The sequence below is a fragment of the Oryza glaberrima genome, chromosome 12 (assembly GCF_000147395.1).
Source record: "Oryza glaberrima chromosome 12, OglaRS2, whole genome shotgun sequence".
In the NCBI taxonomy this organism is placed as follows: domain Eukaryota; kingdom Viridiplantae; phylum Streptophyta; class Magnoliopsida; order Poales; family Poaceae; genus Oryza; species Oryza glaberrima.
The window spans coordinates 20,416,020-20,436,986 of NC_068337.1; the positions used below are offsets into that span (position 1 = coordinate 20,416,020).

A 20,967-nucleotide genomic window follows, 5' to 3' on the forward strand; every position below is an offset into this window, starting at 1 on the left:
CATAGAACTAACAAAAATAAGTATTTAAAAGAGAACTTTATGCAAGATGCTAGTGATAACTCCACCCAACTGAATTGAAGTAAGGATGCACATACAGCCATTGCTCTATCATGCTCAACTAAAAAGTGAAAGATAGAAAGTAAGGATGTACTCCGTTTCAATTTCAATTTGCTTGTCGTTCTAACAAATCTCATACAAAACAAGGGTACATAGTATAACAATTACATTACTATCCTCATCTTTCCAAACCAAGGGTAGGAAGTAGAGAACTTCTCTAAAAGTGTTTTGGAATGTAAGCGAACATATTTGAATGCTGGAATGATAAGCAATTTGAAACGGAGAGATTTATCAAAGTTAGGACGTACGTGCTCTGGTACTAGCCGTACGATGACGCCCAATAATTCAACCGAAGAACAACCACACCTATCGATCCGAGGTGGCAAGGTGGAAATTTTGCGTTAAAGCTCAATTTATCCCTGGTGACCGTGACATCAGATTGAGTATCACTGAGTCTACCAATCGAAGGTTGTATATATCCGAGGTGGCACGGTGAAAATTGATACGCTATGTAACCCAACAAGATTGAAAGAAATTCATAATTGAATTAATACCTACCGAGAAAGGGTATTTGTTTAGACCCATCTCAGAGCATGACATGTAGTCGTACCTATCATCTAAAAGCATTTAATTTAGGGTCTGTTCGATTTAGATTATTAAACAAATTATTATCGTTGATTACCTACCAATTGCTATGGAAATAAATTAAATACTTTAAAATTAAACTTAATAAATAGTTTAAAACAAGTGATCAAAGCAGTAGAATAAAGTTTGTTGAGAGATTTTTTGAAACATAGAACAAATAATCAGTTCCAATAATCCGGAGAATAATCTGAGAATCAGTGTTCTAACTGTAAACAAAGACCATGATCTCATATATGCCCAGGTCTCAAATGTCAGCTCTTCTAGATGGAACCAAAGAAGAAACCCTTAATTTCCACAGGTCAAGCCACATGTGATCCCCAATATTCCTACTTCCAGAACCCTAGAATTCCACACAAAGTTCAGCATATGCAACCAATGGAGCTGAGTTCCCAACTGCAACATTTATTCTGGATGATGTCTTCTTCTCCTCTTGCCACCCTATAAATAGCCCATGCTACTGCTCACCTTTGAAGCACAAGCACAAGCACAAGCAGCTCTAGCTAGCTACAGGCATCAGTGGTCAGTAGAGTGATCAGTTGCAACTAGCTAGCTAGTTAGATTATATCTTCAGTGATGGCTCCGGCCTGCGTCTCTGACGAGCACGCCGTCGCGGTGTCGGCGGAGCGGCTGTGGAAGGCGTTCATGGACGCGTCCGCTTTGCCCAAGGCCTGCGCCGGCTTGGTCGACGACATTGCGGTCGAGGGGAACGGTGGTCCGGGCACCGTCTACACCATGAAGCTTAACCCTGGTAGGTCCAGAAAGATCTAAGTACTTGTATCTACTGATTGTACTTATTATCTCGGCCGATTTTTTTTCTTAAATTTTTGTGAATTTGGTCAAAATTTAGTCAAATTCAGTTAAATTATTTTCAAATTTCTGAAAAAAAAATCGGTCCAAAAAGTGCCGAAAATCCCGAAATTTTGGTTCTACCAAAATGGCCGAAATTTTCGGCGAAATCGAAAGTGAAAATCCTGTCAACAACAAAAAGAATTTGATTAAGACAGTTAAAATTACTATAGTGCAGTATAAAATTGATTGGGTATATAATAACAACAAATGTTAAAATTATATGCAGCCGCGGGTGTGGGAAGCACATACAAGACCCGGGTGGCGGTGTGCGACGCCGCAAGTCATGTCCTAAAGTCGGATGTGCTCGAGGCAGAAAGCAAGGTGGGGAAGCTCAAGTCACACTCGACGGAGACGAAGCTTGAGGCCACCGGCGATGGCTCCTGTGTGGCCAAGCTCAAGGTGGAGTACGAGCTCGAGGACGGCAGCTCACTGTCGCCGGAGAAGGAGAAGGACATCGTGGATGGCTACTATGGCATGCTCAAGATGATCGAGGACTACCTCGTCGCTCACCCTGCCGAATACGCCTAAGATGAAGAGGAATACTGCCTCTATCCAGTATATCCCACCTAGAGTGAGTGATAATTAAATAATGAGAGCCGCAGAAATGTCCAAATTCTCGTGGCGTTTGAGTCCGTGAGAGTAATTTCGTGCTTTAAGTTTGTGGTTGTGTTTATGTGCCTTTCTATGGTCGTATTCAGTGTTAAAGTTATCATTTTGCTTCATCAATGGGTGAATAAAGAGAGGCAAGTCTGAATGTGTTCTGCTATGGTTTGGAGGTTAATATGGAAGATTGAAAATCATTGTGAATGCTGCCGATCAGAAATACTACATGCTATTAAGACAAAGGTAACAAATAGTATTCGTAGAGGGCGCTATAGCGGTAATGGCCCTCTACCACTATCGCTATGGCGTAGCGGAATGTAAATAGTACGTTGGAATTATTCATGATATATACTCTCAAATACGTGAGATAATTAAATGCTGCTATTAGAACTTAGTATCCGCTATAGCGCCCGCTATTCGTGATCCACTACATAGGCATCAATTCACTACCAACCCGCTATATACTATTTATTAACTTGAATATACCACCAACCCACTACATAGACAGATGGCACATACTGAGTACAGTACAATTACAGCTGAATTGTATATCCTTAACGAGAAGTTCAAACATCCAAATATTTCAGAGGAAATGGTACATCTGTCAGTCTATGAATCCATTGAGTTGATTAGATATGCATACTGTATCAGGTTCCATTTCAAATCACCATGAATTTTTGCGAAAACAGTTCAATTTCAAAAGGAAATAGGTGGAACAAAGAATCCTATGTTCCAAACATCTGAAGAAGCAAAAAACAAAGCAATATATTTCTGTTTGTCGGTCACTGGAAATTTCGGCCCTCCATATGTAATTCACAGGAAATTTTATTACGGCGTAATCTGCAATCTGAATTCGCTGCGAAATGCAACCACAAACCGAAGACAGAATTTTCCATCGAAATGCCTCGTTGCCGCTTGCTCCTGCTGACCAAGTAAGAATTCATCAGACACACAACATACAGTTACAGATAATCATTTTGAAATGTCTTCAATAATTGCCTACTTGGAGTATCAATTAATCACAACTAATTTAATTGATAAACAAACAATCAATTAATCACATCTAATAATTGGGTACAAGTACCTTTACTGAGTTGAATTTGACAACACGCCCCATGAAGCAAGCACTACTTCATGTGAGCTTCAGAGAAAGTTCAGAGCTTCAGAAACTGAACCACTGCACTACAACTGATAAATACTTCTTCAGCTATGGGAAGCTGAATCCGCCGCCGCCGATGCGCTCATCGTGAGAGTAAATTTCGTGTTTATGAGTCTTTCTATGGGCGTGTTCAGTGTTTAAAAGTTATCATTTTGCTTCATGAATGGATGAATAAAGAGAGGCAAGTCTGAATGTGTTCTGCTATAGTTTGGAGGTTAATATGGAAGATTGGAAATCATTGTGAATGCCGCCGATCAGAAATACTCATGGGATCACTATATATGTCTTACAGCAGAATAGGAGGAATATATCCACAACGAGAAGATCGCTTCTCAAACATCCAAATTCAGAGGTTGAATCAACTGAGTTGATAAGATGGATACTGTTCCAAAAACTGTTCAATTTCAAAAGGATCCTACGTTACGAAACAGAATTGGAGTATGTTCCAAAACAGACAAGGTCTGAAAAAGACTGAAAACAAAACAAAAGGTAATCTTTCTGTCTGTCGGTCACTGGAAATTTCGGCCCTCCGTTTGTTTAGTTCACGCCAAAATTGGAAGTTTGATTGAAATTGGAACGATGTGACGGAAAAGTTTTTGTATGTGTAGGAAAGTTTTGATGTGATGGAAAAGTTGGAAGTTTGAAGAAAAAGTTGGGAACTAAACCAGGCCTGAATTCAGAGGAAATTGCTGCTTGCTTTCCTGCTGAAATTTTCCTAGCACAGACGTCACACACACAATATACAGTTACAGATAATCATATGACATGTCTCCAATAGTTGATACATAATCAGTATCAATTAATCACAAGTAACTTAATTGATACACAAACAATCGCTTAATCACACCTAATACTTCGGTAAAAGTACTTTTACTGAACTGAATTTGACAACACGCCCCATGAAGCAAGCACTCCTTCATGTGAGCTTCAGAAAGTTCAGAGCTTCAAGAAACTGAACTCGACACCACTACACTACTGATAAATAACTTCTTTCTTCTTCTTCTTCTTCTTCGGCTATGGGAAGCTGAATCCGCCGCCGCCGATGCGCTCCCGGGCGCCGGCGGGCGGGCTGATGTAGACCCAGAGGAGGGAGATGATCATGGAGATGAGGCCCGACCAGACAAAGACGATGGTGGGCACGCGGCCGCGGCGGCCGAGGAGGCCCTTGGCGAACGGGTAGAGGTGGCACAGCACCCAGAAGCTGAAGAAGGCGCCGCCGAGCAGCTTGCTCCACTGCGGGAACTCGCTGTACAGCGTCCTCGCCGCCGCCACCGCGATCGCCACCGCGTTCACCATCATGATCGTCACCGGCGGCACCATCAGGTAGCTCCACCTCACCTCGTACAGCTCCGCGAACGCCTCGTCGTCGTTCCCCTCGCCGCCGACCCCGCCGTCGCCGCCGCCGTTCCCCGGCTTGGAGGTCAGCGTGAAGGAGATGTCCACGCCGGCGATCACCTTGAGTAGGCCCTGCAGCACGGCGGCCGGGTGCGCGCTGGTGCCGCCGATCACCCAGAACTGCTCGTTGCGCCACCACTCGTGGAGCGTGATCCCGGACCACTTGATCTCGAGCAGGGCGAGGAGGCAGAGGGTGAGGGTGATGACGAGGAGGAAGGCGAGGAAGGTGGCGCTGAGTCGCTGCACGATGAACTTGCCGGAGAAGAGGGAGACGGCCGGGAGGAGGCAGTAGGCGAGGAGGAACACGGAGGTGAAGGGGTACATCCCGGCGTTGAAGTAGGCGACGCGCTGCAGCAGCTTCATCCGCGGCGAGGCGAAGAGGGCGTTGTTGCGGGAGAAGAAGATCTCGACGGAGCCCGTCGCCCACCGGAGCACCTGGTGGAGGCGGTCGGTGAGGTTGATCGGCGCCGTGCCGCGGAACGCGTCGCGCCGCGGCGTCACGCAGTAGACGGAGCGCCACCCGCGGTTGTGCATCCGGTAGCCGGTGACCACGTCCTCGGTGACGGAGCCGTAGATCCACCCGATGCGCCGCCCCCACTCCGTCTTCTCCTCGTAGAAGCAGGAGATCACGCCGATGGCCTCCGCCACCGTCGCCGCGTCGAGCGGCTCGCGCGGCACAGCGAGCGCGCCCGCAGGGCGGCCGTGGTGGCACCCGGGGGTGTCCTGCAGCAGCCGACCCTGGTACTCCGCCACGGGTATCGACGCCACGAACGTCGCCGACCCGCCGAACCGCTTCGGTAGCATAGCCGAGGCCTCAATGTCGGCGCCGCCGTCGTCGTCCTCGATCGGCGGCAGCATCATCTCGGTGTCGTCCTCGGCCCTGTCCGTCTTCTTGCCCATGCTCTTCTTCTTGGTGAGGAACAGCTTGATCTTCCTGCGGCCGAGCCAGCCATGGTGCTCGGTGGCGCGGGGCGGGCTGAAGCCGTACAGCGCGGTGCGGCGGAAGACGCAGCCGGTGCCGACGTACATGGGGCCCTGAAGCCCGTCCATGGCGCGCATGGACACGTCGAAGAAGACGAGGTTGTGGTTGGCGTACCGGTCGCTGGGGTCGACGCCCTCGAACCGCTGCGGGAACTGGACGAAGCACACGCGGTCGCCGCCGCGGTCGAGCATGAAGCACATCCCCTCCCGGAGCGCCGACGAGTTGTGCACGTAGTGGTCGCAGTCGAGGTTGAGGATGAAGGGCCCGTTCGACATGATGGCGCTCGTCCGCACCAGCGCGTTCATGGCGCCAGCCTTCTTGTTGTGATCGTAGCCCGGGCGCTTCTCCCGCGACACGTACACCAGCATCGGGAGGCGGACGTCCACGCCCGTGGTGTCGATCAGCCCGCCGCACTCCGCCGCCTCGCCTCCCATCACCGGCTCCGAGGTCGGCGGCGCCAGCATCGCCTGGATGATCCCGGCGTGGTCGCCGCGGGCGTGGTCCGCCGCGGGGCACGTCCACGTCCCCGGCCAGTGCGAGCCGTCCGACATCCACGTGGCCTTCACGGCGGCGGTCTCGACCGCCGCCGCTCCAAGCTCGCCGTTGCCGGCGGCAGCCGCGGCGGCGGCCTCCTCCTGCTGCCGCCTCCTGGCGCGCAGCTCCTCGCCGGCGTTGTACGCGTCGGAGCGCCGCCTTATCGCTTCGGGGAGCGAGTTCACCCGCACCTTGAACTCGTCGTACTCGCGCTTCACCTTCCGCCTCTCGCGGACGAAGTCGACGCGCACCTTGTTCTTGAGGAAGTCCCTCTTCTGGCCGAAATACGCCTCGGGGCACCGCGGCTCGACGCCGTGCTTGCGGCAGAATGGCACCCACGTGCGCGCGAAGCTGGCCGTCTCGGCGAGCGCCTCGAACGACAGCAGCGCGCCGCCGTCGTCGGAGAGGTAGCAAGCGAGCTTCTCGACGGGGTAGTCCGCGGCGAGGATGGAGAGGATGGTGTTGGCGGTGACCAGCGGCGGCTCCTTCTCCGGGTCGGCGCTGGTGACGAACACGTCGATCCCGGGGAGGTCGGAGCGGCCCTTGGGGTTGCGCGCCGTCGGCGACTCGAACCGCTCGGCGAGGACGGCGAGGTCGGCGGCGCGGTGGACGGGGCAGAGCTTGGGGAGGCTGTCGAGCAGCCATGAGAAGGCGAACCACACCTCGCACGCCACCGACATCGCCCACAGCCACACCGCCTCCGGATTCGGATGTCGAATCCTCCACGCGAGGAAGAACCCCAGCGCCACCAGCCGAATCGCAATCAACAACCTAATCAAAAACAAATCCACCTCAAAATGCTAACCAATTTGCTCAAATTTGGTAAAATTTGTTGAAATTGTTCAAAATTCAACCTAATCAAAAACAAATCCACCTCAAAATGCTAACCAACTTGGTAAATTTTGTTGAAATTGTTCAAAATTCAACCTAATCAAAAACAAATCCACCTCAAAATGCTAACCAATTTGCTCAAATTTGGTAAAATTTGTTGAAATTGTTCAAATTTTGAGGAGGATTTGGTACCTGTAGGGGCTGAGAATGGCTTGGGAGACGCTGGTTTTTCTGGTGAGGGGGCGGCGGCAGCGGGCGCCGAAGTTGGGGGGCTCGTCGGCGGTGACGAAGCCAGCGCCGCTATGGGCGTGCCCGTCCTTGGGCCAGAGAGCGTTGCCGTAGCCATAGGTGCCCTTGGTCTCGAAGAGCCAGCGGGCGTGGTCGAACTCGGCCGGCTTGCCGTTGCCGTTGGCGGCGGCGCCGGGGACCTTCATGGAGTGCACCACGGAAAATTTCCTCGCCATGGATGTCAGCGGCAGCTGGTCCCTCTCCTCGGAGGAGGAGACGGCCTCGTCGTCGTCGTCGTCGGTGACGGAGTCGGATTCGTCGGTGTCGGAGCCCGCGGAGAAGGCCTCCTTGCAACCGGGGCAGTTGCCCGCGGCGCACTCCGCGTAGCACTCCTTGCAGATCATGAACCCGCAGTCGCACGGCGGGCGGCCGCCGTTGAGGAACGCGGGCATGTCGCACCCGCGCATCTTGCACGACATGTTCCCCGACGCCGCCGCCCTGGAGGCGGCGGTGGCGCCGCCCTCGCCGGAGAAGTTGAGCACGTGGCCGCGCGTGGCGCAGTTGAGCCCCCCGGTGAATATCGTCCCGGAGATGTAGCTCCGCTGCGGCCGGTGCACCTCCTCGGCCTCCGCCGCCGCCTCCGCCTCGCTCGCCACGGACGCCGTCGCCCGGTCGGGCGTGGGCGGGATGTGCACGGTGTAGTGCACGAACTCGGCGCTCTCATCGGCGCCGCCATCCCTCGACGCGCCGAGGTACCTACTCCCGCCGCTCCGCCTCACCGGCGACACCTGCAGCGTGGCGGTGGACGACCCGAGCGAGTGCCTCGGCACGGGGGACGTCAGCCCGCTCCCCCTCCTCACCACCGCGTCACCCCCCGGGCTCCGCACCGGCGACACCGCCACCGTCACCGGCGCCCCCGCCGGCAACGACAGCCGCCGCGACATCACCCACAAATCACCTCAAAACCACAAGCTCACTTCACTTCAGCTCAAGCTCAAATCCACACCCGAAAACCGCCGGGCTCAGCTCAACTCCGGCGAGAAAAAGCTCACGCCGATCAGCTCGAGCTCGGGGGAAGGATTGGCCGCGACGAATTGGGGGAGAAATTATAGGGATCTCGAGGATCTCTCATGTGAATGGAGGAGGGGATCGATGAGTGAGCAATCGATTGGGCTCGAGGAACGAGGGGATTTATCCCGATTTATTCGAGCTCGACTTTTTTGAAACGGCGAGCCCCAACGGTCGAGTGAGGGATGACGTGGCGGGAGCCTCAGCGGCAACGGTCGGGGGATCTGGCCGTCGGATGGGGGGATCGGACGGCTGAGATTTGACTGGGGAGAGCGCGCGCCGGGGATGGGGAGGGGGAGCCTCAGGTTGGGAGGGGGGTGGTCCTCGGGTGGAAGATGGAAGTAGCCGTTTGGAAGGGGGAGATGCTTCGTGTGGGGCCCACCTGAGCTTGAGGTGGGGGACCACCTGGGCGTGAGGAGGATGACAGGTGGGCCCGGGGGGGTGGGGTGTGGATCTTGTGATTTGGGTGATGAGATGCTACTGATTGGGGGTTGTTTTGTCTTCATCTAGTGGGTAAAATAGAGCAAAGCTTTTTGTGGGGTGGGTAATCAATGTTTTTGCCCATGTTGCACTGTTGCTTAACATGTTTGATGGTTCTGGTATGGTAGAAGAAGCTTTGCACTAATTGAGGCTGCCATGTGGGCCTGGTGTAATCGGGTTCCAAGAGGACCCATTAGGCCATCTTCAATGGGTACCCCTAGGTCGTGCCCCTAGCGCCGTCCGTTAATATTTCTGTCTGCGTCGTCCCCTCGCGAGTCCACGCGCGCCCTGGCTAGGGGACCTGTCTCTCGTTGTCTTTTTGCCAGGGGATGAAGGCAAGCGACGCATTGCCCCGATGGGCTCCTGTGGCCACTGTGTCTCCAGCGATAGGATTCCCCTTCCACCCCTCTCCTCTCTCTCTTTCTCTCTCTCGCCCGTTCCCCTCTCTCGGGCCCTACACCGCCACGGCAACTGCCCGGCAAGAGCAGCGACGAGGAGCGGGAGGAGGCAGTGGTACGAGCGGCAGCGAGGAGTGGGAGTAGGGCGGCGGAGGTCGAGCTCGGCGCCGTCGACGGGCTTGAGGCGCCTGTGCTCGCCGCCGAGGAGCACGTGGACGACGTCGTGGTGGTGGTCGTCGCGCTCAGGGACGACGGCGACGAGATCCGGCCATCGCACGCCTTGCCCGGTCTCCTCTGCCGGCGCCTTGCCTGCCACCATATCCTCCCCGATCTGGCCGCGAGAGGCCCAGATCCACCCACTACGGCGCTGGATCTGGCGTCCCCGACCAGCGATGGCGCGAGGCGGAGGATGCCGGGGAGGATGGCGACGGGAGAGAGGGAGAGAGAGGAGTGGCGGTGGACGCCGGCGATGGGAGGGCGGCCCTCCTCGTCGTTCTCACGGCCACCGGCGACGGGAGAGGCGAGCGACGGCGGCGGCGAGAGGGAGAGGCCCCTGCGGCGGTGAAAAAAAAGAGAAGAGGGGCGGGAGAGAGAAAGATTAGGGGTAGAGTAGTAAAAATAAATATGGGGCTTTGTGGGCTGGGATACCCATTGTGGGTTAGAGTGTCTCTATTAAGTTGCTTCAGATTTTGAGAAGCCCATCCAGGGGTGTCCTCCATTACGAGCTGAGTTCCCCTACGAGTGTCTTCAGTTAGTGAGGACACTCTAGGAGTAGCTTACATTGTATATGCCCTTAGTCGGTCTTTCATGAAGCGGCTCCATTCGAACGCGCTAGTTGTCGCAGCTACAGCATGGCCGTGGCAATTACTGGAGCCGGTTTAAATTGCCATAGTCGCAACCATTGTGGCAGCTAAGATAGCCAAACATGCCTGAAGGTTGTACAATTTTGATAAGTTTTTTTACACACGCACGCTTTCCGAACTACTACATGGCGTATTTTTTCAAAAAAATCTATACGAAAGTTGTTTTTAAATAAATCATATTAATCTATTTTTAATTTTAAAATAATTAATACTCAATTATTCATACATTAATAACTCAACTTTATTTAATTTATATTCCCAATCTTCACCTTTCTCATTTCTCCTCTCTCCTTCTCTCAAACACCCACTAAATTCATGTGTGTAAGTTCCTACGGAGACCATCATGAATGCCAAGTGTAAAAATTCATAGCAAAGACGCAACATGCTGAGTCGTCCAAAGAACTGAAAAAGTATGGAATCTCGCTACAGAGGAAATGATGGATGGATCCCAGCCGTTGTTCCGATGGCTCTATCACCGACCTGGGCCCCCACCGTCGGTCACTTTTTTTTCTCTCAGATTGTCGAAGTCAACACCATCTGCTGATCGAGTTGACTGTCTGTCCTCACTCACAGCCGTTGGAGTACTACGCTTTGCAGAGCATCTCAAAAATCAAATCACTCTAGCGCCAGGACCTCGATAGTTTGCTCTATATAGATTCGGTCACTGTCAAAATTTAAATTTTAAAAGCAAAATTTGGAGATGATTTTGATGTTTTTCATCAAATATTTTTTTCATCATTAGTAGCATTTAAATCTATCTATTATATACTAAAAGTCCATTAAACTTCCTACAAACGCTCCTAAGTCGTCACGTGGCGTCCCTACAAATACTCCTAGCTCGCCACGTGGCGTTTTAATAAATCTTAGAAATTCTAATAAAAAAGAAAAACATCTGGCCATTGGTTTTCAATTAATCTGGTGGACCCATTATTTTTAACTATTAGATCTTTATTTAAAGAAAATACCAAATCAATCTATCTTAAAAAATACCACGTTACCCGGCCGTACGTGTCCCCATAGAACCTGTACGTCCGTACGTCCCAATGTAAGTACATATCCCCTATATGTATTTTTCCTTTTTCCTTCTTGTATACTTAGATTAGATGAAAATCTAAAAAAATCCATGTTAACCATGTTTTTTATGTTCTAAAAGTACATGTTATTTCAAGTTTTATTCTAAATAGCGCATCTCATCGAATCTTCCATAATAATAATAATAATAATAATAATAATAAATTAAAATTGTGGATTATATGATTGTATATCACTGGAGAGCATAGTTAAATTGGACATATATTTAAAAAAAAACAATTTAAATTGTGAGTAACACTCTAAAAGTTTACTCACTCCATACTGTGTAATACTGATATATCCAAATGATGTTATTAAATTTATCATGAATGTATTTTCACATATTATATGTTTCTTTGTTCATATGTTTTTTTGGAAAAATTAACAATCATATATATATATATATATATATATATATATATATATATATATATATATATATATATATATATATATATATATATATATATATACACACAACATGTGGATGTCATTTTATCTTTTAGGAATTATTTGGGCTACCTCATTGGATGAGCATATCTAGGACACACAAAATAAAGCATATCATCAGCATAAGATTAATTAAGTATTATATATATTACATAACCCGTGCTTATATAAAAATATATATAAAAAGGTAGAATCTAGCTATTTATTTATACAAAACCCGTGGATATATTATTTCAACCATTATATATATATCTATTCAAGTAATCCCTCACTACGTACGTACACAAGACATATCATAAAGGGAAAAAAAAAGAAGAGTGTGTATACAATCAACTGCATCAAGTAGTTTTCTCTTTCTTTTTTTTCTTTGCAGCTATGAGATTTTTCTCAAATTGTGCATATGAGTAGCGACCACTCCTGACGAGATTGTCAAAGAATCCACGTCGCCACAGCACCACTTCACGCCATCTCACCAATTTTCTTGAAAGTATTTTTTTACTAATTATATAAAAGGCATTCACGAGCGCATATATAAATGTATGCACATCCATCATATAAATACACATACGCAGACCTACACTAAGAGAAAAAAAATATTTGTCTCCAAAAAAGAGGAACAAGTACATGCTTAGTATTTGCCAGAAAAAACATATACACATTCAATGAAAGTGTCTTATGGAACCACATTATATCTTTTTTTAATTATGTCATTCTCATCTATATAATGTTAATAATTAGCACAAATAATTTCGACAATATAGATTATTCTATCTTATAATACCCATGAACATGCATAGGTGAATCAAATGTATAATAAAAGAAAAAACAAAACAAAAAATATATGAACTCATATGTTTATAAACGATGGTGATAAATGAGTTTATATATAACCGGGACAATTCGTACCGTCGTTGTAGTTTAAGGGTGTAATTCAGACTTTTTCCTTTAAAAAGTCATTTCCACATAAGGATTTATAATAAAATTTTAATCATCACTAAATAAGTAAGGTGCCTGCACATGTGCTATAAACGCTCTCAAGTCGTCACGTGGCACTCCTTTAAATGCTCCTACGCCACCACGTGGCATTTTAATAAATTTAAGAAAATCACAAAAAATCTGAGAATAAACAAAACATCCATCCGTCGATTTTCACTAATATGCAGTGGACCCATTGTTTTCTATCATTAGATTTATCTATCCAAATAGATAAGGATAAAAACAAAAAAAAGGCCCCCATATCTCAAACCCCCCGTACTTACTCCGACCAGTATGTACCTCCCCAGTCCCACCAATTTTCCTTCTCTCCTATTTTCCTCAATTTGTTAGATGGAAAAAATATTTTATAACCCATTATTTTCTATCATTAGATTTGTTTATCAAATAGAAAAGGATAAGAAAACAAGCCCCGCATATCCACCCCTCCCATTCGGTACATACGTGCCTCCCCACCTATTTTCTTTCTCTCCTATTTTTCTCTTTTAGTTAGATGGAAAAAATGTTTTATGAAAACTAATTTTAAACTACTATATTATCTAAATCATATAGCTAGTTTTTAATTGGTGCACACCATTAGATTATTTACTATAAAATTTAAAATTGAAGATCTAAGTTAAGTATATTATTAAAGAAATTCATCACTTTGTGTCATATATATTCTATGGACTAACTATTGTTCACTGATTCATACATTTTGAAGAAAATATCAAGTAGATTTTTAAACCTTCTGATTAATAACATATACTTCGAGTAGAACAATTTAAAACAATCTAAGTGGTTTAATTAGAAAATACAACACCCAAAGTATTTTCTAATCAATCTAAAATTAAATGTATTTATAAAAATATATAACTCAAAACTAGGACCCATAATATCTATCTTAAAAAATAATATCCTAACGAGCGTTCATAAGTCACTCTCTATCATGTCCTAAGATAAAAAATACAACTAAATTGATGTATCCATTATTTTTAACTATTAGATCTATTTCTTAAACATAATCTTAAATCGTCGTGTGCCACGTCCTATAAAGCAAAGAAAGTATCTTAGAAATTCTTTAAAAAAATGAAGCACCCCATTATCGGCTATCACTTAAATCATTTAGAAAAATTACAAAAATAAAATCTCTTCCACCTCCTCCTCACCCTCACATGCGCACAACACTGCCCATCCCCGTCATATTGTTTAGATCTTAAACTAAAAGAAAAACAATCAATAATGTTTGGTATTTTTAGAAACATATTACAAATATAGGTACTCACAACACATGCACACTCACCCCTATGAACGCATAAATACATAGCCTACCCCTATGAATGTTTTTTTAGAAATACACAACAAACGTAGGCGCTCACAACTTAATGGACGCACACTCACCCCTATTAACTCACAAACACATAGCTTACCCCCATTTTGAATATCTCTAAAAGATTAGACGACATATTTTGAGATTTAAGAAATCACCACGGGCGTCTCGCTGTCGATGGATACGCCACCCACCACTGAAAGAATAATTAGTCGTAAATGTGAGCACCCATGTCAAAGTCTAGGACTTGAACCCGGTGGCAAGTTCCAATACAAGGAACCTAACCAGTTGAGCTACACTCACTTTGCAATAATATTGAATTTTAAACACACATAATTTTTAAGCTATATTTTTGGAATAGTCCTATGACTTTTAAACCGGTGGAACCATTATTTCTTATCGTTGGATCACTCTTATATAAAAAACAAATGTGTATTCATGCTATAGTAATATGAATACTATAACATTTCAAAATTAATACAGCACAATTATGTTTTGTCATTATAGTATTCATGTTAGGCTATGTAGAGACTCTGACCTACTGTACATGAAATGTTTATAGATGGATCACCTCTCAAAATACATCAGTTATATTAGGCTATTGTAAGTTATATTAATGACAAATCTAATTATATGAGACTAACGTTTTTATGAGCCTTTCTTTGACTAGTCTCATTTGGATATGAAAGTAAAAATGATGAGAGGTATGTATTAAACTTCACATATTCTAACTTGGTCTCTCTTGTGGATCCAAAATATAGTGTGAGCTTCCTATTTGATCTTTATTGATTATGTGCATATGTGTTCCTTCATATCCATATGTATGCACATCTTGAGGGGGAGCTTATTCTATATTTTGTTTATTATAAGATTTCTATCTTGATTTGAAATCATTTTTCATCTCATCTCTCTATATTGCTTATATCGGGTTATTATCCATCACCAAAGAGAGAAAAGATTGAAAGATTTTGGATTAAACAATTTGTGTAATTGTTACTTTGGTGATAGATGATAAACCGATGTTTATGGGATTAACCTCTCTTTTGCATAAGTTGTCTACTAGGTTATTTCCCGATAATGAGATGTGGAAGACATGCATTCTTTTGTGATGGGCCTTAATTATGACAAGGATGAAATGCATGGAGATAAAACGATATGTACCACTTCTTATCTCCTACTTTTTGATAGGTTCATATATATGATTTCTATGTTATTGATATATAAGTGTGAGACTAATGTTTACTCGAATGTTATCTTATTTAGTCTCATTTACATTGAGAACATGGAGATCATGAAGGTATATGTTTTATGTTGGTCTACATCATTACTACATATGCCTTCTCTATATGTATAGGATAAACCCCCATTGGTCATTCTCTAATTATGCATACACTTGCATCTCTTGTATATTTATTTGTATGCATATATTTAGGGGGATCAAATCCTATACATTTATTGTGCATGTTCTAGATCCATGTTGTTCACCTATTATTTATATCGGATCTTTGCACTTGAGCTTGCATACGAGTATATGACACTTGTGATGTTAATGAATACTCAACAAACATATCCATATCTTTCATATGCAACCGGTTGGTCATCAAGTGAAGGATGACAACCGATTTGTTGAGACTAATGTTCTCCTTTGAGGTGTGAAAAGGAATAGGTCCCACTACGATGAGGCTAATGAATGACACCATGGGTTAGTGGTCACCAAGCCAAGGACATCGTCATGTTGGCAAGAATGAAGTCAAGCTTGTGATGAGAATAAAGTCTTGACAAAGGATGGACAAGACCTCGGCATAAACATGGTTCAACCGGATGGTCACAAGTGTTGATCTCGGCTCAAGCTTGACCCCAAGATGGATGGCGCAAGGCAAAGGTATAATGTAGCTAAGAATATTTTCTTAGTCTTTTCCCGGTCTTGGTGTTTGGTGTAGACCGGATTTGCTAAATATGCGTCGTACTATCAAGAGAGGTCTATGAAGCGAGCTTGTGGATGATCTTGTGCCATATTAGTTCATATGCATGTAGGTGCATTTTGTGGGCTTGTCTAACCAAGTGTGATGAATTTTCTCAAGTCCTAAACCAAGAGAGAAGTGGGCATGTCCAATAGGAGTGAGTGACATCTTGTGGGTATGTCCGGTGGATATCCTTTGGAGTGTGAGCCCTTTATCCTTGACTTAAGTTGTGTTTCTTGGATGGATTTTTCATGGGTTGTATGGCCCTTTGAATAAGCTTTCCATAGAGTCCAAGAACGCTAAATTCCGAGACCCGAGTCAAGAGATATCGTCGTTTTACTAACGGTCAGTTGAGCTGAAAAGTGACCTGCGGTCTGACCGTGGGCCTTAGGCCGGTCTGACCGGGTCTGTTAGCCGGTCTGACCGGCGTGGTAAGGCCGGTCTGACCGGCCCCACTGGTCTGTTGCACTGGTCTGATTTTTGGTAGCGATACAGAGCCGCCAGAGCCGCAACCGGTCAGACCGAGCCGACGGCGGTCTGACCGAGCCGTGGACGTCTGACCGGCCACTACACTGCGGTCAGACCGGCCAGGTTGAGTAGGCTCAATGATTGCCTTGTAACGGCTAGTTTTCTAGCCGTTACAAAGTAGTCCGATCTGACCGGCCTCACAACGGCAGTCTGACTGGCAGAGCACAAAGTTGGGGATTTCGGTTCCAATGGCTAGTTTTGGTGGTTGGGGGTATATATACCCACTCCCCAGCAGCAAGGGTAAGGTTTTGGCACTCCATCACATTATCTTGAACCCTTGCAAGAGCTCTCACACCCTTGTGCACTTAGTTTATCTAGTGATGTGTTGGAGAGTGAGTTAAGCCAATCCAAGTGCATTGCTTCATTGTTATAACTAGTGTGGCACTTGATCATCCTCGGTAAGCATCCTAGACTTGTTACTCTTGGAGGTTGCCGCCTCCTAGACGGCTTGTGGAGGTGTTGCCCGGTGACCTCTCCGAGGAGATTGTGGAGGAGGCCCGGCACCGTTTGTGAGTGGTTTGGAGTTCACCACCTTCGGAGTGAAGGAAGAACTACCCCGAGTGATCGAGGCTTGGGTAGTCCTCTCCGTGGGCCGGCTCCCGTCTTGCCCACCCCTTGACGAAGGGGGCGTGCGGTGGCTTCGTGGTTGAGCGGTGGAGTTGGGCTCGCCTCAACGGGGATTAGGAAACCGGCGAGTTTCCGAACCTCGGTGAAAAATTCCTTGTCTCTTGTCTCATTTATTTGTTGCATTTACATTTGTGCTATTTACATTCATAGAGACATATTTGAGCCCATATCACTTAGGTTTGCAAAACTTAACTTAGTTGCTTAGTTAACCTTGCACCTCACCTTGCCTAGCAACTTAGGTTAGTTTTGTTTAAGTGCCATTAAGTTTTAAAACCGCCTATTCACCCCCCCCTCTAGTCGGCCTCCTCGATCCTACAGCTATATAAACCCATACATTTAGTGGAGCTTCATGTCCCACCCAATTCTCCTCTATTAAACCATGATAATATATATGCAATTAAAAAAAAGAAAAAAAACCTTACTTTATCTTTTGTTGACATGTTTTCTAAAGAAAATAATTCTAGCTACTTTTCAAATGATGGAGAAGATTATAAATAATTACTTGTAGATATTACTAAAATATGATATAAGATAAAGCTCATAGGTTAGAAAATTATAAAAGCAATTAATGCCAACAAAAATAATTTATGGAGAAATCGTAGCTCTTATAAGTGTCTCCAGCTTAGCGTACGACGCATGCCCGCACGAATGCGTGGGCTACCTTGCTAGTTACTAATAGTAGTAGTACATATATAAACGTTTTATTCATAAATTATTTTTTACTATGTCATATGGAAGCATTATAAGTAATTCAGTATATGACTACTGATCAAGTGATGTTCGGTTATTCACTTCTTTTTGAAAAGAAAAAACAAAAACGAAAAGAAGAAGTTGAGTTATTGATCAGTTGAGTACTAATCATATTCGGGACATTTTGGTGTGAAGTTTACTCTACCAAATTTTCGGTACTTTGAATAGTATTTGCTAAAATATGTCAATCGCACATAAGTTGGAAAAAAAAATGGCACTACAAAAATCTGCAATAGATTTTGACACGGTAGTAAACCAAAGAAGCCCCTTCATTTTGTTCGGTTCAATTGGCTGTTAACCTCGTCTTATGAATCAATATGGAGTATTTCAGAGCATGAAGGAGGAGATCCCTTCCGAGTTGTGACAGCAAAGGCAATAACAGCACAGATGGAAAGTACACACGGTAGTACACACTATCCATAAGGGCATGTACAACCAAAGCCATGCCGTCACTAACTGAGAGCATTATCAGGGACACTCATCTTACAACCAAAGCCACACTTAGATTGGCTCTTCAAAATTTGAAGCAACTGGTTGAAGGTACTTTAATCCACGGTGGGTGTCCTAGCCTAAAGAAACCCCATGTAAAAAATTCCCAAAATACCGCCCACAGTCTCGAGGGGGGTGGGTGAGAGAGAGAGTTGAGGGGTGGAAGGGGAATATGGTGGCTGGAGAGACCGTCGCCTGTGGCGCCCATCCCTGCATTGCGTCCCTTCTGTCTGTCCCCTGGCCGAAAAGGAGATAGAGCTGCGTCCCTTAGCCAGGGCGTGCGATGACTCGTGAGGGGACGACGCGGGTGCTCTGGGGAGACGGGATGGGGGTACGCACTACACATTCTCTAGCTAGTGAGCTGTGATAGAATGCAGAATGATAATTCAGAATTACAGAGTACCATGGTAGTAATTTGATTGGGGAGGACCAGGGAAGACATGAGAAAAGTATCACATGTTGGCCTATTAAACTCTACAACAACTACTACTACCATACTGCCGGGCATTTCGAGTGAAATCATGTAAATGGATGTGTCGTGTACAAATTTGAATTTACCAAAATATCACTAGCTGTCAAAATGTTCAGACTTGCATGAGATGGACTGTTCAGACTCGCTGCTATATATACACGCTTCTTCCGTTCTTGCTTGTATTCAGGGCAAGAGTTTCTTCGCTGGATCTTTATTCAAAAAGAAAGAGGTTGCAACTAATTAAACAGTGATTTAGAATGTACTTACTCCTGCACAGTGATAAATTTTTGAATGGGCATTCATTATGCACAGGAAAATAAAATTAAATTTTGAATGGGAATTCATCATGCACAGAAAAGTAAAACAATATTTTGCTCTCGTTGAGAGTCGAACTCAAGACCTCCCGCTTACTAAACGGGTGCTCTAACCAACTGAGCTACGAGAGCTGCCTGCCAAGTTTTCTGTGAAATGATATAAAAAAGCTGTCAAACTTATCACACTCTGGTCAGCACTCCTCAGACCCAATTTTAGAATTCATAATGTTAAAATTGATGTGAAATTCGTAGATATATAATACTCCCTCCATTTCAAAATATTTGACACCGTTGACTTTTTAGCATATGTTTAACCGTTCGTCTTATTAAAAAATTTGTGAAATATGTAAAACTATATGTGTACATAAAAGTATATTTAACAATGAATCAAATGATATAAAAATAATAAATAATCACTTTAAATTTTTTTGAATAAGACGAATGGTCAAACACGTACTAAAAAGTCAACAGTGTCAAACATTTTAAAACGGAGGGAGTAGTATTTACTTGAGTGTAAACATATTTTTTTTTTGTTAGTTCATGCATCCATCATCCTTTTAATTTGCCCCCATGTGTACAAACAATGCTTAACTATCTCTATCCCGAAAGGACCAGCAAATGTGTTGCATAAAACGGCTCGGTTTGGCTCGTTTGTTGGCTCGAGCCAATTCACGGCCCTTTTGGCTACACAACGTTTCAATAGACGTGACCACATATCACACATTTGCATACAAACAATCACGCTTGTTAATTTGGCTCCCCCAGCTTATTGCAAAATTGCAGTGTCAAATTGCCCATCATCACTTACATCACATATAGAAGGCTAAAAATCCATTATTACTTGTCAAATATTCGCACATTAAACTTTCGAGAAGCACAGTTAAAAAAAAGAAGACAGACGCTTAAATACACACCGTACACTTGTCCTCCCTATCCATATAAACAGCTCATGAGCCAGCTCGGGCTAACTCGTTTAGCATATGAACCGACACAGACTAAGAGCAAGTTTAATAGTATAGTCAGCTACTGACTACAAATTATCTATAGTCAATTTAATAGCTAATTCATATAATTTACCTATAAACATATACTACACAATTAATACTTTGTCCCACCTGTCATACATACATGTATCTTGGAGTCCGTGCTATAGCTGGGTACAAATTTATAGCCCACTGATCTTCTCTCTCCACTTTTATCTTCTTAAAATATGTTTGTAACTATCTTATAGCCTGCTATTATACATGCTCTAAGCTTAACATGAGCGGGAAAGTGCAAATGGAAACCGAGGTAGAATTTGTATCTTAAGCCCTATTCTATACTCCAGCTTTAAAATTTAACTTTCTCGTTTACCGTTATCACGCTTCCCAAACTACTAAACGATATAATTTTTTGCAACAATTTTTTATATATAAGTTATCTTTAAAAAGTCAAACAAATCAACTTTTCAAGTTTACAATAATTAATATCCAATTAATCATGCACTAATAAGCTTTCTCGTTTCACGTGCTATGCAAATATTCTTCTCTCTTGAACTCTTGGTCTTGGTGAAACGAATGAAGTCTTATGGCCTAACATATTTACAAACGAAAAGTAATTTGTGAATAAAATTTTTATATACGTGTTCTTAGCAATTTAAAAGCAAAAACTGAAAAATATTTCGATAAAAAACCTTAAAATATGATTCAAATTTAAGGTTGAAATTTAAGTTGTGACCAATAAGTATAAGGATAAGATAAGTGAAAAGACGAGGCCGTTAATCAGAAAAAGAAGAAGATAAAAAAAAGACATACTGGGCCTCCTCTTTCGGCCCATCATTACAGCCCATAATAAATATCACAAAACCCAAGGGTGCTACTCGTAAAACCGCCCTCCTCCTCCTTCCTCCCTAAGCAAAACAACAAACACCTT

At 44.7% G+C, this 20,967-nt stretch overlaps 2 protein-coding genes and 1 non-coding gene across 3 annotated transcripts; 1 reads left to right on the forward strand and 2 right to left on the reverse strand.

Moving 5' to 3' along the window:
• Positions 1-1,160: 1,160 nt before the first annotated feature.
• On the forward strand, positions 1,161-2,317 carry LOC127758115 (major pollen allergen Bet v 1-G-like). Its single transcript, XM_052283742.1, has 2 exons — positions 1,161-1,450; positions 1,778-2,317. Exons 1-2 carry the CDS (start codon positions 1,276-1,278, stop codon positions 2,077-2,079), a joined length of 477 nt encoding a protein of 158 aa, XP_052139702.1. The 5' UTR covers positions 1,161-1,275; the 3' UTR covers positions 2,080-2,317.
• A 1,737-nt stretch (positions 2,318-4,054) lies between these two features.
• LOC127757286 (cellulose synthase-like protein D4) lies at positions 4,055-8,517 on the reverse strand. The gene is made up of 2 exons (XM_052282784.1): positions 7,248-8,517; positions 4,055-6,995 (listed from the first exon to the last, which is right to left on the reverse strand). Exons 1-2 carry the CDS (start codon positions 8,225-8,227, stop codon positions 4,328-4,330), a joined length of 3,648 nt encoding a protein of 1,215 aa, XP_052138744.1. The 5' UTR covers positions 8,228-8,517; the 3' UTR covers positions 4,055-4,327.
• A 10,597-nt stretch (positions 8,518-19,114) lies between these two features.
• On the reverse strand, positions 19,115-19,188 carry TRNAT-AGU (transfer RNA threonine (anticodon AGU)). The gene has a single exon. It is a non-coding gene; the product is annotated as a tRNA-Thr (tRNA).
• Positions 19,189-20,967: the final 1,779 nt, after the last annotated feature.

Excerpts from the sequence above, each read along its gene's own strand:
- LOC127758115 (XM_052283742.1), top strand. The coding sequence starts at position 1,276 with ATGGCTCCGGCCTGCGTCTCTGACGAGCACGCCGTCGCGGTGTCGGCG. Across the intron at positions 1,451-1,777 it reads CACCATGAAGCTTAACCCTG|CCGCGGGTGTGGGAAGCACA; the intron begins GTAGGTCCAGAA and ends AATTATATGCAG.
- LOC127757286 (XM_052282784.1), bottom strand. The coding sequence starts at position 8,227 with ATGTCGCGGCGGCTGTCGTTGCCGGCGGGGGCGCCGGTGACGGTGGCG. Across the intron at positions 6,996-7,247 it reads GCCATTCTCAGCCCCTACAG|GTTGTTGATTGCGATTCGGC; the intron begins GTACCAAATCCT and ends GTTTTTGATTAG.